The sequence below is a fragment of the Typopeltis vanoorti genome, chromosome 8 (assembly GCF_054136105.1).
Source record: "Typopeltis vanoorti isolate ZY-2024b chromosome 8, IOZ_Tvanoo_1.0, whole genome shotgun sequence".
In the NCBI taxonomy this organism is placed as follows: domain Eukaryota; kingdom Metazoa; phylum Arthropoda; class Arachnida; order Uropygi; family Thelyphonidae; genus Typopeltis; species Typopeltis vanoorti.
Genome location: NC_143556.1, coordinates 14,090,267 through 14,107,378, shown reverse-complemented (window position 1 = coordinate 14,107,378; position 17,112 = coordinate 14,090,267). Strand labels below are relative to the sequence as shown.

General features: G+C 35.2%; 1 protein-coding gene across 2 annotated transcripts in view; it reads left to right on the top strand.

The window, feature by feature from the left end:
* Positions 1–16,541, top strand: part of hep (hemipterous) — a 186,406-nt gene extending 169,865 nt beyond the window's left edge. For both annotated transcript variants that reach the window (XM_090396523.1, XM_090396524.1), the window contains exon 10: positions 14,855–16,541. In XM_090396523.1, the coding sequence (XP_090252649.1) occupies positions 14,855–14,977 (123 nt within the window). In that variant the 3' untranslated portion in view covers positions 14,978–16,541. The remainder of the gene's footprint in view (positions 1–14,854) is intronic.
* Positions 16,542–17,112: the final 571 nt, after the last annotated feature.

The window sequence follows — 17,112 nt, the reverse complement described above, 5'->3', positions numbered from 1 at the left end:
GCCACCCCTACCCACCAAAACTGTTTGTCCATGGCTTTCCTTTCCCATGTCACTCCTGCAAATCTGATGATATCATCAATCCACTGTGATTTAGGTCGGCATTGTGGTCATTTTTCCTCTTGTGGAATCCAATACAGTACTTTTTTTGTCCATCGTTGATCTTGTCTTCAAGCAATATGCCCACCCCATTGCCACTTCAGATGTTTCACTATTCCAATGACGTCAGAGATTTTGGTTTTTGATTTCTTATTCATGTATTCCTTTTGTGATACCAAGCATACTTCTTTCCATACTAAATTGTGTTGTTCTTAATTTTTGAATTTTCTTTGCTTTTAGTGTCCATGTTTCACAGCCATATGTCAATATAGGAAGAATATATTGGTTAAAAACTTTTGTCTTCGGGCATAGTGGTAGTTGGCTTTTGAATATTGAATGTTAATTTTCCAAATGCTTTCCAACCAAGCATCATGCATCTTTTAATTTTGTCCATGATATTTTGTTCCGTTGGTATCTATTGTCCTAAGTATATATAATGATCTACTTGTTTATTTTCATCATTACTGATTTTTATTATTTCTAGTTGGACATAGTTATTGAACATAACTTGGGTTTTCTTTAGTTTATCTTTAGGCCAATTTGGAGTTCATGGATATGAGTCTGTAATTCATGCACAGTTGAAGTAAAGATAACTATGTCATCTGCAAAATGCAAATGGCTTAAATAGCTTCCATTTATCTTCAGACCTTTCCCTTCCCAATCAAGAAGCTTTGAATATTTTTTCTAGGCACTCTGTGAATAATTTTGGAGATATTGTGTCACTCTGTCTTATACCTCTTTGTATTTCCACAGTAGAGATGTTTCCATTGAAATGAATTGCTTCTATGGCATTGGTGTACATTGATTTAATGATCCTGAATTGCTGCTGTGGCATTGGTATACATTGATTTAATGATCCTGAATTGCTGCTGTGGCATTGGTGTACATTGATTTAATGATCCTGATATATCCTCCACTTGTTGGTTTCGTAATGCTTTAAGTATTGCACAAGTTTCTACTGAATCAAATGCTTTCTCATAATCAGTAAAACCAAGAGATATGGTAACTGATATTCTTTACACCATTTGATAATCTGTTGTACAATTTGAATATGGTCCATAGTACTTCAAAAGCCTGCCTATTCTTTTGGTTGTGCTAGGTCTAGAGTCATACAAAGGCTATGACTTTTGTAAACACTTTGTAAACCCCAATAGTAGACTGATGGATCAGTAGTCAGGTCTTCTACTTCACTGTTTTTATGTATCAGAATTAGGGTAGCCTTCCATGTTCTTGGAAAAAGGTTAAATAGTTTTGATAGGATTTTGTAGATCATTTCTCCACCTGCTTTTAGAAGTTCGGCTATAACTCCATCCTCACCTGCAGCTTTTCCATTTTGCAAGCTTTGGATGCTCCACATAACTTTTTCTGGTAGAGTCTGTGGTACTTCAGCTATTTCATAGTTGTCTTCTTCTTCATTTAATTCGTCATCCTGATATAATACTTGAGTAAAATTCTTCGATTCTTTTTGCTATAGCATATCTATCTTTGGTTATGGGCCCATCTTGTAGTTTGACTAAAACCATCTGTTTAGTGCTGTTTAGCTTTTTTGAGACTATGGTTGTTTTCATTTGTTTGTTGTATGAATTTACAATTGAATTTTCTTATTTCTTCTGCGATACGTTTTCTGATCATTTTGTGCAATTCAGTGTATTCAATTTTATTCTGTAGGTTATTTGATTGCTTCATTTCTCTTTGTTTCTTCATAAGCTGTTTTGTTTTTTCAGAAATTTTGTCTTTGTTTCTGTTCTGTGGTACCAGCTATTTCAAGTGAGCATAGTAAAAGGTTTTGGGTAATAATGTCATTACTTTCTGATGGATCAGCATTGTGATTTATAATAAGTTTTTTTTTTTTTTTTTTCCGATCTGTTGTTTAGTTCATGTTAGAATATATCTTTTTTAATGCGGAGTTTGTGTACATCTATGTTTTGCTTTGATCTTCGAAACATTTTTCTTCTTTCTTTTTTGGCAGTTTATTTGAATCTTACTGCGTACCATACAATTGTCACTTCCAATGTTGAAGATGTTTATAACAGAGCAGTCCTGAAAGATGTTTTTCCTATTGCTGAGGATAAAGTCAGTTTGACTAGTTTTCCATATCCACTTCCAATGTGTTTTTTTCCTTGAAAAAAGGTGTTCATAATGTACAGGTTTTCTTTTTCTACAAATTTTATTAACCTTGCTCCTCTACCATCTCTCATGCCATATCCAAAATTTCCCATTGAGCTTTCATCAGATTGTTGTATACCAATTGTAGCATTAAAGTCTTCCATTACAATTCTGAAATGATGTTTTCCTTTATTGTAAAGTTGGGATACATCATGATAGAAGTCTTCAATTTCTTCATCGGTATGGTTGTGTGTGTGTGTGTGAGAGAGAGAGTGAAGGCCACCATATGACACTACTGTTCTCTCAAATGACTAGGAGTGTGCAAAATTTTCTGTGTATGTGGTATTTGTTGTGTTGGACAGATAGGTCAATAAGGAGAAATCTGTTTCAAAGAATATATTCCATATGTAGAGGAAAAGAGCACATAAATCAGGATTGGCTTTTTGTAATACCAAAGAAAAACAAGAAGTACTTTGGCAACTCACAGGAATGCCATACTTTTTTTCCAATTTTGTAATTTAATCTGAGAATGTATGCAATAAGATGTATGAAACTAGGTGTTAAACAGTTCTCTCCAAACCACGAAACTGCTATATGTCCAACCCAATGTAACAAAAACCAAAGTCTCATCTTAAACCATTCTTGATTGGCATATATTAAAGACTTATGTAGCTATGAATTAGGCTATGACAGAAGATTGCAATAGTGAGCCATGTGTCTGACATATCGTTGCTATACTCATCATCTAGTTTAAATTCCTTTGATGTATAACAGTTAATTTAGAAATTTCCATGTTGATACAACCTTTTTCCAATTTTGTAATTTAATTTGAGAATGTACATAATGAGAGTTATGAAACTAGTTATTAAACTGGCCTGGTTGGCTGAGTGGTTAGCATATCCGCTCTCCAGCCAAAAGGCTGCAAGTTCAAATCCCACCGTGGACATGGATGTTTATGATTGTCTGTGAAAATACTAGCAGTGGCGGTGGGCAGTAGATGGCGTTGGTGTAGATGATGATGTTGTTGGTGGTGTAGCTGCAGTTTGCTGTAGTTGGTGGATTGAGTGGTGGAGACAGAGAGCTTTAGAGTAAATACCCTCTCTCGATGAGCCTTTGGACTCCTTGGAGGTGTCACGTATTAAAATTATTAATATATGACATAAAAGTTATTTATTAAAGTTTTACATAATAAATAAAAGTTTTTCTCTCTGAATATGTTATGTATTTTTACTGAATAGTTTAAGGAAATTACAATGTAAACTAGGATCTACATTAAAATAAATTTTAATACACTTCCAATATTTCGGCAATGTCATGTTGCCATTTTCACAGGAACTTAAGAACAAGACATTTGCACGCAGTCACAACAAACAGTAAATGAGGAAGAAACAGGAAACTATTCTTTCTCCTAAAGTACTGATGGTGTCCCCTAGCGGGCAATGTTGGTATTCTTGGGCGATTTGGCTGAAGGTCTTCTGATGTAGGTTTTCCAAATTTGAGGCAGTCTCATGCAGCCAAATTGTTGAGGTTTGGATTGTTTCTTAGGGCTGAGGCTGATTCCATGAAAAGCCTTTCATATTTGTATTTACTATGGTGTATTATCGTGGCTTTCTTCCACCGTATTCTATGGTGGGTATCCAGCACATGGTCAGCAAGACCAGAGTGGCTGTTTAATGTATATCCTAGTTTACGCTGTAATTTCCTTAAACTATTTAGTAAAAATGCATAACCAACGTCTAAGCCTTTCCATGGGAATATGTTGTGTTTTTTTATGCTGGTTAGATTATCCAGACACCCTACTCTTGAGGCCAATTATGCAACTTTTTTCAGTCACTTAAAATCTCCAGTAAGCAGGATGTTGATCTTACACCAGATAGCAAAATTCATCCATGCACATATGGTGTATGAATCTGAATTCATGCTGTCCACTTGGCTAATCTGACTGAATTTTTAAAGAGGAATGTTAGTGTCACTGTGGCTATATAAATATCATATGTGGTCAGAAGGATGAATCAAAAATAATTGAAGCAAACTTTTCTTTATGTATTTCTTCAACAAATATGGAAATTAATTGAGACAGCTATAAAAAGGTGTGCTTTGCAATAATCTAGTGACATCGTTCATATCATACACATCTGGCCATTGAATTAGAAACCTTTATGCAGAAGTACATAAACGCCACTTGTGCCATGTCTATGCAAAATACTTGGTCATGTGTGACACCACGTGTTCTAGGCAACTATTTAAGAATAATGCTGGTCAATGGTAAACATGGATCTTTTGGAGTTTGATAAAGAACTTATTGTGAGTGCCCATCTGGCTGGAGCCACAATTTTGAAAACAGCTCTGCTATTTTCAAAATTGTTTTGAAATTTTCAAATGTGTTTTCAAAATTTCATTTGGGTTCTCAAAAGCTGAGATATCCTGAGTGTTTGATCAGTGAAAAAATCAACCCACATTCTTTGTCTAAAAGGCTTAACTGTGGTCCTAAGACAGTCTATCAAGAATGAGGGGGGCCCCTCCCTCCCATCACCTGAGAAAGCTTGTATGAACGAACAGAACTTTTAAGCAATTTACAAAAGCATTAATGAAGGCCCAACCCATATCTTACTGAACTATGCACCGATAATTGAAGAGGATCAGTATTGATAATTGCATGCCTATATGGAAACAACTGTGTTAAGAAAAGTTTCTAATTCAGTGGCCTGTTCATGCTGTGTATCAGTTGGACATAGTCAGTTTTCCCATTCCCATACAAATGGTTTTCATTCATTTGAAAGTACTTTTCTATAGTTTATAGTGATGTAGAGAATTTCATAATTCAGTACTTGGAAAAGTTTATAGAAATTTTATGAAATTGATAACTAAAATTGTAACCACCAATAAAATGCACATGAACAAAATGCAGACATATAAATACACGATTTTTATTGTTGATATGTAAGATAAGGTATAATTCAGTTAAATACAAGCTCATAAAAGGCATCAAATTGATATTAGAACCTCATTGTGAGGAAAGATAATAAATCAATTACTGTGGTATCTTGCTAATCCAAACCGCTTTAGTCTGAGCCCTCCAGTAATCCGAACTGCGGTTGGAAAGATAAACAGTTTTATTTATTACGTATTATTATTTTGTGTGCTATTATTTTTATTTAATAATTATTTTAACTGTTATTATGTATTTTATTATTATTACAGTACGGTATTTTTTTCATACTGTCGATTGTACGGTTATACTGTAAGCCTATTTTGATTTATTGTGTGCTCACGTTTGCTTTTTTATATTGTACAGTACGTACTGTATTGTCGGCATGAATCACCACTATCGTTAATGAACTGATTAGTCACCACTATTGCTCAATGTTTGGGTATCTGTATGTTCCTTCAACAACAACAACAACTTAGCCTAAAGCCTGGTTGTGTATAATGCTGTTTTTCTTTGATTATTGAATAAAAAATATAAATTTGAAGGATGTAGCATTCTCAGTTGCTGCTTCTTGGGAAGCCGTTGAACCTGAAGCAATTCGAGAGTCATGGGAAAAACTGTGGCCTTCTAGAATTTACCAAGATAACTGTGGTGATACACAAAAAGAGGAAATTCAAAACATGCAAAATTTGGTTAAAATTATAAATCCAGATGTTGAAATTTCACAAACAGATGTTATGGAATGGATTACAGGTAGAACCGAAAGTGAATTCAAAATCAAATCAGATGCTGAAATTATAAATATGACTCTACAGAATGAATTTGATGACGATGATAATGATAAAGAACTCGAAAAAAAAAAAAAAATACGAAGAGGCAGTTGACAGTTTTAATGTGTGTATAGAATGGGCTAAGCAGAATGATATGCCATCCCACAAAATTTTATTGCTAATGCAGCACTGAGAAGAAGCATTTGAAATATGTTTAGCTTCCAAGAAGCAAAAGAAAATCGCTGACTTTTTCGCAAAGAAATAAAAAAAAAAAATTTTTTTTTGTGTTGTGTACAAAAAATTTTTATGCAAATTAAGTTATGTACTGAACTATGCAATTTTATTAAATCAGAATCCTCAACAATACAGGTACATACAAACTAAATTTTTACTAAAATAAAACTTGTGTACTGTATTCTTATTTTAAGTTTTACATTACAGTACAGTAGCTTTTTTCTATAAGTTACTTCATTTATTTACATAATTAAATTGATGTACCATTAGAATCTGATTATTTTTGCCTTAAATGATAGTTGTTGTTGTCTCTTGGGAGAAAATTCGTTATTCCGAACAAGCACGGTTTTTATTAGTTCGGATTAGCGAGATACCACTATTTGATACCAAGTAAGCAAATGAGGGTGAAAATTCTCTCTCTCATTTTTCAACTTTTAGCAGAATAATGAATGTTATGTTCATTTCTGAATAAGTACAGGTGTTTTTTTTTTTTTTTTTTTTTTTTTTTTTTGTCATCCCTCTATCCCATGAAAGATTGTTAACCTAGAGCACAAGCATATAGAAAACAGAGGGAAGCAAGGAGGAAAAGGGAGGGATCACAGGAATGGTGATTAAAGTGCTGGAAAAATTGGTCAAAAAGAAAATTCAAGAATGGGTGGATAAGATTATGATACTCTGAGAGACAACATGACTTTGTGAAGGGTCAGTCATGCCTTAGTAATTTACTAACTTTTTTATAGTAAAGTGACAGCTGAGTTGGATAAAGGAAATGACTAATGATGATTCTGCTGGATTTTGCAAAGGCATTTAACAGAATACCACATGAACTCTGTTATGCAAATTAGAACAAATGGGGATGGATATGACACTTGTTGTGTGGATTGTTTGATATCTGTCCAACAACCACAAAGGAGTGGTTGTTGGACAGATATCAAAAAGTGGTATAGGGAGGAGCAGAGGCCAGGCAAAAGCAAGTGACTAATGGTGTGCCACAAAGTTCAGTGCTAGGACCACAACTGTTTAATTTGTGCATGAGTGATATCAGAAACAACCTGAAAGGAAATATTCAGTTGTTTGTTGATGATACAAAATTAGGTAGAGTAAGAGTGAATTAAGGTGATGTGGAGAGTTTTCAGGACAATTTAAATTGGGTGTCAGTTAATGTCGAAATGTGTAAAGTTATGCATTTTAGGATAAATATATTACAAGCTGTGTACCACATTGATGGAACTGTATTCCAGGAAATAGAGGAAGCTAGGGATTTTAGAACACATATCGCCTAGGTAGCTCATAAGATTACTTGGCTGTTGAAGAATACACTAACAAGTAGAGATCAGAAAGTTGCTATTCCTCTTCATAAGGACTTGATATGTCCACATCTAGATTACTGTGCTCAGGTCTGGTCTCCTGGGTTTCTTGGGGTTATGGAAGTGGTGGAGAGGATTTGGAGGTGAGCAACCAAGATGGTGAGTGGCCTGTGGAACATTCTATATGAGGATAGATTGAGAGTGTGTGGACTGCAGAAATTGGTTGATAGGTGAAAAAGAGGTGGTTATGCTAGAAACATTTAAGTTACTTAAAGGGTTTATAGGATTTATGCAGAGGAAATGTTTCAGCACTTGGTTGTGTGGGGGGAGGGGGGGGGGACAACAGGTCACCCTTGGAATTTGAGTTAAAGTCTGGTTAGTAGGGGACGTGAGGACTAGTTTTTTTTGCTTGGAGAGTTGTGAATGAGTGGAAGGAGTTGCCACAGTCAATTGTTAGTGCTTTGTCTGTTAATGGGTTCAATAAAAGGTGTGATAGATTGTGTGGATAGTTTGGATCTCCCTCAATGAGTCTTTGTACTCCATGGAAGTGCCTATATAAGAATAATAATAATAAAGCAAGTAAGTACATCTATAAATAAAATCAGATAAATAGTACATACAGAAAAACAAAATACGATGAAAGAAAAAAAAAATTAACGATACTTGTTTGGAATATGAATTTCTTAAAAGAAATTGAAGCAGAAAATAAAAATAAAAGTGCATAAAGAAATAAAAATTCAAATGCTGAATATTAATATTTCATTTAGCAAAATAACAGCAAGCAAAAGTTTGCACTGTGAAATGGGAAGGATTTTTTTTTCTTTTTTACTATTCCATAGTTCTCAGATGGCATACATCATTCGTAACATGTCAGTATTAATTAATTTGTTTATTATTATTATTATTATTATTATTATTATTCCTGATACCTCCAAGGAATCCGAAGACTCATCGCAGGAGGACACTTACAACTGTCTCAACCACTACACCGAACCTCTACTATGAATCATCTTCATCAACGCCATCTGCCGCCCACCTCCACCACCACCATTTATTCATATTAATTTCACACACACAGTCAGAAATAAAAATCAATAATGATAAAATTGAATAAGCAGATCGTTACATATACTTAGAACAATGAATATCAATGGAACAAAATACCACAGATGAAATTAAGACACAAATTGCTTGCGTGGATTGCATTTGGAAAATTACAGTCAATATTCAAAAGCCAATTATCATTAAGCATGAAAAAGGAAAGTTTTTAACCAATGTATTCTTCCTATATTGACATATGGCTGTAAAACATGGACACTAAATGCAAAGGAAATTTAAAAATTAAGAACACAATTTTGTATGGAAAGAACTATGCTTGGTATCACAAGACTGCATCATAAAAGGAATATGTGGATAAGAAATCAAAAACCAAAGTCTCTGACATCATAGAGTGAAACTTCTGAGGTTGCAATGGGCTCGGTATATTGCAGGAAGATTAGATCAACGACAGACAAAAGAACTACAATTGAATTCCATGAGAGTATGGTGGATTAATGATCTCATTAGATTTGTAAGAGTGGCATGGGGAAGGGAAGCCATTGACAGACAGTTTTGGAGTCATCTTGGAAAGGCCTTCATCCAGCAGTGGATTGACAATCGCTGATGATGATGATGACGACACACACGGGGATTCAGAAATCCACTTGCAACAGGTGAGTTATCAGAGACAAGTGGCGAATGAATTTCAGCCTCATTCTAAATGCATTAAAAATGTATTGCCTTATTTTCTTTGTAGAATTTAAACTTTTTTTTAAACATTATCTCATTCATTATCAAGTTATTTGATCATGGCAAGGCTCCAATGAATGTAATAAAAAAACCAGGAGATGGTGCCTTGTGTAATTAATTTTTCACTTGACTGCTGTAGACGCTGTATGGTCACTGCCGTACCTCACATGGTTTTTTGGCAATGATGTCTTCTGCTAGAATAAGTGGTAGGGTTGCAGATTCCCTTTCCCCACAAAGTTCGTAGGACAATCGCAAACATCCCGCAGCCTCTTGGCTGGAGAGTGAAGACACTAACCACTCGGCCAACCAGGCCGCCATTAATTAAATAAGTTAATTCCTTCAACGATATGGCTTGCTGCTGTTTCTAAAATATGGAGTAATTCCAACCTTTTACAACAGAAAGGAATCACTATTTATCTCTCACCCTTGTTATAAAGTAAATCTACCCTGCATCTGCAGATTAATTTTGAAACAAATAGTCAAGTATTCTCAAACAACATTTCATTTTGCATTACTTGCAAGTGATCATCATTCTTATAAAAAATCAGATACACTTAAAGAAAAATATTCATTTGATAAGAGTAATTTTCATTTAGTCAAAGCTATATAACTGGGAAAAGATCTCCATGTAGTTTTTTAAGAAATGTGGAGATCCAACTGGAACTTCTGACCTAATGCACCAAAATTCTTCACCTCATGGTGCTTCCTGTTAGGTATCTACCTGGATACTGAATTAATGAAGATAGGCTGGAAATTTGGGATTTAGCCAACCAAATTGTATTCTTATTGACTTAAACCACAACGTAAAATGATGGTACAACATGACAGAATTTCGTGCCAGCTAGAGCATCACCCGATTAAACGAGGCCCCCTTTGTTTTTGTCAGAGAACCAGAGCGAACCACAAAAAGTCAGCTACTTGAACAAAACCAAGCTCCAAATCAACATCATCAGAGATCAAGATTGGCACCATCAACATGAGAAGCATCAATGGAAAAGAAATCGAACTAACAGAAGAATTGGATAAGTACCAGATCGAGATAATAGGCATGAGTAAAACGAAGAAGACAAAAAAACAAGTGAGACCTTTTTTAGCAACAAATACAACCTGCACATTCAGGCAACAACAATCAGGAAAAGAGGGAGTAGCTATAGTATTCAAACTAAATACAAGGATAATCTTCTTGAATGGCAGACAGTATCAAGTAGAGTGATGTGAGCAAATATCAGAATGGAGAACTGGGCAATGAGATTTATTTGTGCTTATGATCCCAGAGAAAGTTCCACCAAGGAAGAAATCGATGAAGTATGAAGCATTAGAGAAGGCAGCTGGTTCAATGAAAAAAGAAAAATTGGGCCTTGCTGAAGATTTAAACAGCTGAGTAGGAAATAATTACAGACATATAGAAATTTTTGGAAAAACGATCAAAGCTAATAATGTATGTTGGAACATGTTAGTTTTTACTAACACCATGTTCCAGCATAAAAATGTACACAAATTCACATGGAGAGAAGATTCCAGAAATACAAAAAGTCATTGACTATGTTATACTCAGTAGCAATATTTTCCAACTGGTTCAGGACACAAGAGTATACAGAGAGTATATATTTGAAATAGAAAGCAATCACTATTTAGTTTTGAGCAGATAAAATTGAATTTCATATTGAAAAGAAGAGTGTGTAAGAAAGTTTTTAAAACAAATCAAAGTTGCAGTTTTCAGAGGTGAACTGGACTGAATATACAAACTGAATATACAAACATCATTAAAGAAGAAAATGAAAGAACTTGAAAACAAGAACCAAACCTTAGAGATTTAGTGGCAAAGAAAACATTGATTGATTCAGGCATATGGTGAGGTTGACTCTAAGGATAGATAAATTAGAACTCTATGGTGGACTTAGGAAGTTAAAGAGGCAGTCAAGGAAAAGAAGAAAGCGTATCAAAAGTTCCTGGTAAGTTACGCTTAGATGATACAGAGAAAAAATGTAAGAAAATGAAGCGCTGTGTAAAAAAAAATACAGAGAAAAATGTAAGAACATGAAGCACTGTGTAAAACTAGCTAAACGAAAGTCATGGGAAGACTTTGGTGAGATCATAGAAAATAAATATTAGGAAGGTAGCAAAATATTCTGGGGACTATTGGGGGGGGATGCTTAGAAATGGAGGGGAAAAAAGTACTGTAAAGGGAATTAGAGATGATAAAAGTGATATGAAAACTGAAGATAAAGATATTCTAGATATCTGGAGTAATTACTTTGAAAGACTGCTAAATGAAACAAGTAGTGTCAGTATGGTTGTAGATAACACTCAACAGGATTGCAATCAGGAATTTTGCATTCTTACTAGTCACCCTTCTTGCTTGCATTTTGTATTGTTGTGAGCATGCTGATCATCTTTTTGTTTATATTCCCTCCACAATGTTTTTTCCCAACTTCTGCTTCATATTTTATATTGCTACTTCTCCATTTACCCCCCCTCCCTCCCACTTGGATTTCCTTCCTGTCACTAGATATGCAGTCTGATACTACCTTTCTCAAACAATCCCTACTCACTTTTCATGTCATACTGACATTCTTTCCTTATAGCTTCTTATACAATGGCACTGCTCCACCCTTCCATCTAAGTTTGTTATAATTACCAGTTTTGTGGTTTCACATAAATCCTTCCTTGACTGTGAATTTCATATGTTGGACAACCTCCCAGAACAACAAAGCACTGTCACTTTCCTCCCTGTTATCAGATCCAACACTTTCAAATCCCCGGTCTTCTCCATGACATGCTATTTCAGGTGAGTGTGATAATTGTTGGCTTTCACTCGTTGTTCTAACCTGCCAGTGCATAGCATCCACATCTTCACTTGAACTCCCCAGGTCTATAGATGCAGCCAACAACATATTTTTCCTGTTGGCATTTATCTTACACTATATAGCCTCAAATGAACCTGAACTATCTCCCTTAGGTCTAAAATCCTCCTTAACTTCTATTTTTGTTGGAGTTCTTCAGCTATCATTAATAATATCCCTCATCCTATCCTATTCTGTCTTGTTTTATTCCCTCTGTCCTCTCTGAAAATAAAATATCTCTTACATTCTATCTCTATATCATTGTCAGCAAGGTCTTGCTGATGACCGTAATTGTTTGACCAAGTTGAGCTGACCAATGCCAAAAACTCCTCTCCTTTATAATAAATTTAGTTTAATCCTTTATCCAAGTGTAAGCAAACAAACTTTGTGCCTGAAGCATCTTCAGGACTGGGGCAACTTGTGGTAAAGGTGGACTAAGCTCTCATCACTTGTCTTAGTATCTCCCATAATGCAAAGCACATCTCCTTGCAGACATGTATAATGCTATGTATTATACATGTCTGCAAGCATCCATGCACCTGACTGCCTCAGGACTTCTGCTTCCTGTCTGAACGCACACTATGTGTGATGGTAGACAGCTCCCTATCCTCTCACCATCCAACTAATGCTGGGGTCCCATAAAGTTCAGTTCTCTCACCGACCCTCTTCCTTCTATATATCAATGACCTACTTCAGTTGACCTCTAACCCAATACACAGTATTGCAGATGACAGCACATTACATTCCTCCCTTTCATTTGACAAACCCTACTCTACACAACTCACCTCAACCCACAGAACATCAACCACCACTGCCCTTAATTCTGACCTCCAAGCCATCTGCCAATGGGGCTCAGATAACCTTGTCAACTTCAACGCTAGTAAAACCCAGTTCTGTCTCATTTCTCACAAAAAAAACATTTTCCCCCAGCATTGTTTTCGATAACACTCAAATTCTCAGACAAGATGAAATTTCTCTTCTCGGAATTAGTTTATCAAGCTTCTCCTGGCATAAACACATCACACCATTGCATCCTCAGCTTCCAAAAAACTAGGTTTTCTTTTTCGCTCCTCTAAACCGCTGTTAACACTATACAAGTTGCAAATCTGCCCAGCTCTCGAATACTTCTCACATCTGGAGTGGGGCTCCAAAAAGCTCCCTCAAAATGCATGACTTAGTACAGAGGAGAGCAATTAGACTAATAAATCCCTCACCAACTCACCCCCCCCCCTCTTTCACATAAACGCTTGGTCTCTGCAATCTGTATATTCTATAAATATTTCCATGGAAAATGCTCATCTGAAACAGCATCAATAATTCCCCCACCCTGTACTATGCCCATTGAAACACGTACAGCTGCCACCCAACATCCTTTCACAGTACACCTCGAAACCCACAGAACAAGTGTCTTTTCCTCCTCATTCATCCCTACTACTGCAGTACTGTGGGAGACAGTCTTCCCCCAGACGTATTTCCCAAGGAATACAACATACAGGCATTCAAATCAAATGTAAACAAATTTCTCCTTTCGCAACCCACCACCCATATATGGTACTAACGTACTATAGGTTGACCAACCAAATTCCTGTATATGGGCCCAACATAAAAAAAAAAATTAAGGGAATGGCCACTACCCAGACCAGTTTTGACCTTTATTGAAGTCTCAGTCCTGAAGATATTTCAGGTGCAAACTTTGTTTACTTACACTTGGATAAAGGATTAAACTAAATTTATTATAGTCTAACCAAGTGGGAAAAAACTTCCAACATCATTCTCTAAATCCAGAGTAATTTAATAATAAGGTGAGACACCTTTTGGCAACTCTTTTGGTAAATATGACTTCTCCATTACTTCCACCTTAGTATCACCACCTCTGGGTCTGGCTCCCACTGATGAGACCTCAATAAAGGTTGAAACCGGTCTGGGTAGTGGCCCTTCCCTTAATGCATAGTATTATACATGTCCACAAGGGATGAGAGCTTAGCCCACCTTTACCATGAGTTGCCTTGGTCCTGAAGATACTTCAGGCTCAAACTTTGTTTGCTTACACTTGGATAAAGGATTAAATTAAATTTATTATAATTTAACGAAGTGGAAAAAACTTTCAACATCTTTCTCTAAATCCAGGGAGTCCAATGACTCATTGAAGGAGGGCACCTACTCTACAATTCTCTGTACCACTCAAAGCTACCAATGAACTGCAATTACACCAACACCATCTACCGCCCGCCACTAGTATTTTTACAGACAATCACAAACATCCATGCACACAGTGGGATTCGAACCTGCAGCCTTTTGGCTGAATAGCTGATATGCTAACCACTTGGTGCATGTCAGTCATTTCTCCAGCTGCTCAAGCTCACATTTTGTCCTGTGAAATACTCCATGTTAGTGTGCTTTTTCTCTCCCCACTGTGACTTCATCATCCACATTACTTTCAGCCACTACCTTCATACTCTCATTCACATTTCATGGATTATCATTCACTACTTTTTGCATGATTCTTCAGAAAAAGTTTATAACTGCACTTAAAGGTTACGTAAAATATACTTTTTTATATTTACAAGGGGAGGGATTTCATTATTTAAAGTATTGATTTAAAAATACTTGAGTATATTTTTCTAATTGCTTTGCAGTGTTTATCAGTTTGGCTCACAAGCTGAAGTATGTGTACTCATGCTCAAATTGCATTTTTAGCCTTGGATATATAAATAATAATTTGTGAACAATGACAATGATCTATCCTAAGTTAAAACTCTTATTGTTTCTCTGTTTTCACAGGAGCATCAGTTTATTAAGCGGTATGAAACTGCTAATGTGGATGTTGCAGCTTGGTTTGCTTCAGTGATGGCCTCCACAGATCCTCCTCCTAGAACATTTAGTCGGCAGTTACGAAACAAGTGAGCCTTGAGCAGGTTCAGAGTTGAAAGCAAGGACTTGTCTTGTTATATTCACCAACCTTTACATTGTTGTCAAAAGTTGTTCAGTTGGCCTTCTCAGCAAGGTGATGGTAATTCAGCAGAGGCCACAAGGTTAATGGTTCTAGTATGTTTGTAATTAACCTCAGGTTATCTTTTGCCAAATTTCTGCCAGAGATAGTATGAGAAACAGTTTTATATTTTACTTGTAGCAGAGGCCAAGTTATTAATATAATTAGTCCTGGATGATTATGGGTAAGGAGGCTTATAGACAATGCCTGATGATATATCAAAGTTTTTTGTGAATGCATGTGTGTACATATACAGATATTTTAAAAACAATTTTTTTAACCGTGTACAGATTGGTTACTTGAATTCTGAGTGTGTCAACTTTTTCAAGTGTAAAAGTTACTAATTATGAAATTGATTTATATGAATGAGTTGAAATTCCACCTTGGTTTCCATGGTATTACTATTGCAGAGCATGTTAATAGTGATAGTAATTTTAAGCCTTAATCCATTGAAGCCAAATTAAGAACTGACTTGTACTTCTTCGTGCCTGTCTATACTAAATTCTTCCTCTGTTTGTCTAATAAATTTACATAATTTATAAAGGTCTAACCTTTGACTTAACTTTCTGTTTGTGTGTGTGTGTGTGTGTGTTTGCGCGCGCGCGTCATGTGTGTGTGTGTGTGTGTGTGTGAAGGGATTATATTAAGTAGTATGCAATAAGAATTTTAATTTATTTATGTAAAAACTTTTTTTTAAGTTTAGATGTGTCATAGCAAAGAATAAAGCAGTTATTCAATCCTCAAAGGTGCTAACTCTTCTTAGCCATTGTATTGTTTTATGTTCACTATGCCACAATTTTTATACTGTTAAATTTTGTCATTGGTTATAGTCAGTTATGTTGTTTAAACTTTAGTCTAGGAAAGGGCATTTTTGTAGCCTTGACCAAAGCTATGTAGTTCTTGATGAACAGTTATTTTGCCATAAAACCTGCTCTATTTGTGATTTTATGAATATCAAAATTGCCTGTTATCTCTCACATTTGCTGTTATTTTAGTTTCCTGTAGGCAAACTTAGAGATGTGAGAAGATGTAATAGTAAAATTATTTCTGGAGTCTTTTGTCCCCTTTCTTTTAATTAACATCATAGAAAGGGATCCCACCCCTCCCTAGAATGACTAAATGATTCCAGTTCTCTCTCTCTCTCTTTTTTTTTTTTTTTTTTTTTTTTTTTTTTTTTTTAAGTTGCAATTCAATTCAGCTGTTAGGCACTATCATAGCTAGTCACATATAAATGTGATTAGCTTGAAGCATGCATTTTTATAATCTCAATAGATCTGAGTGTCAGGGATTCAAAAATGAATGTTGGTTACATTCATCCCTGAATGTTCTAGATGAACATTGTACAAAATGTGAATATAGGTTACAATTTGTGTAATATTGGTAAAATAAATACTCACGTATGACACTTTGAATAGCTAAAAATTCATACAAATGTATGATGACTGATTAATAGTTTGAATAAAGGTTACCCAAATGCCACAGTTTTGTGTTTTTTTTTTAAATTAATTATCTTATTAGTATAATATCCATTAGACTACTTGCAAAAAATATGACTAAGATAATTTTTCCTCTGTGTCTAAACATAAAATGTAGCACTCAACCTGTAGTACCAATCAGTAAAGAAAAGAGAATACTTTTAAATAAATCATCCTTGTTTCAAGCTTAAAATTTTTGCCTAATGTATCAAAACATTTTCAGTAAGAAAATGTTTGAAAATCAGAACAAAATTTTGCATTGTTAATCATAATTAACAATGCAGACATCAAATCATGAGTTTTATTAGAGTAACATAATCTATTATTGTCTTTGAGGCCATCCTAACAACATTTTTCTCACTCATTTTCTTCTACCATAATCACTTTTCTCACTTTTGTATTCACCTTCCAAAATTGCTAATTTCTCAAGCAGATTTTTAGTCACACTCATCTTACTTCTGTGCACACTCTTCAAGCAGCAGTTGCTTCAAGCGTCCAACATCAAATTCATCTACATTAAATGATCCTAACTTCTCTTCTGATTCACTCAGTACTTTCACTAAGTGCACACCCTT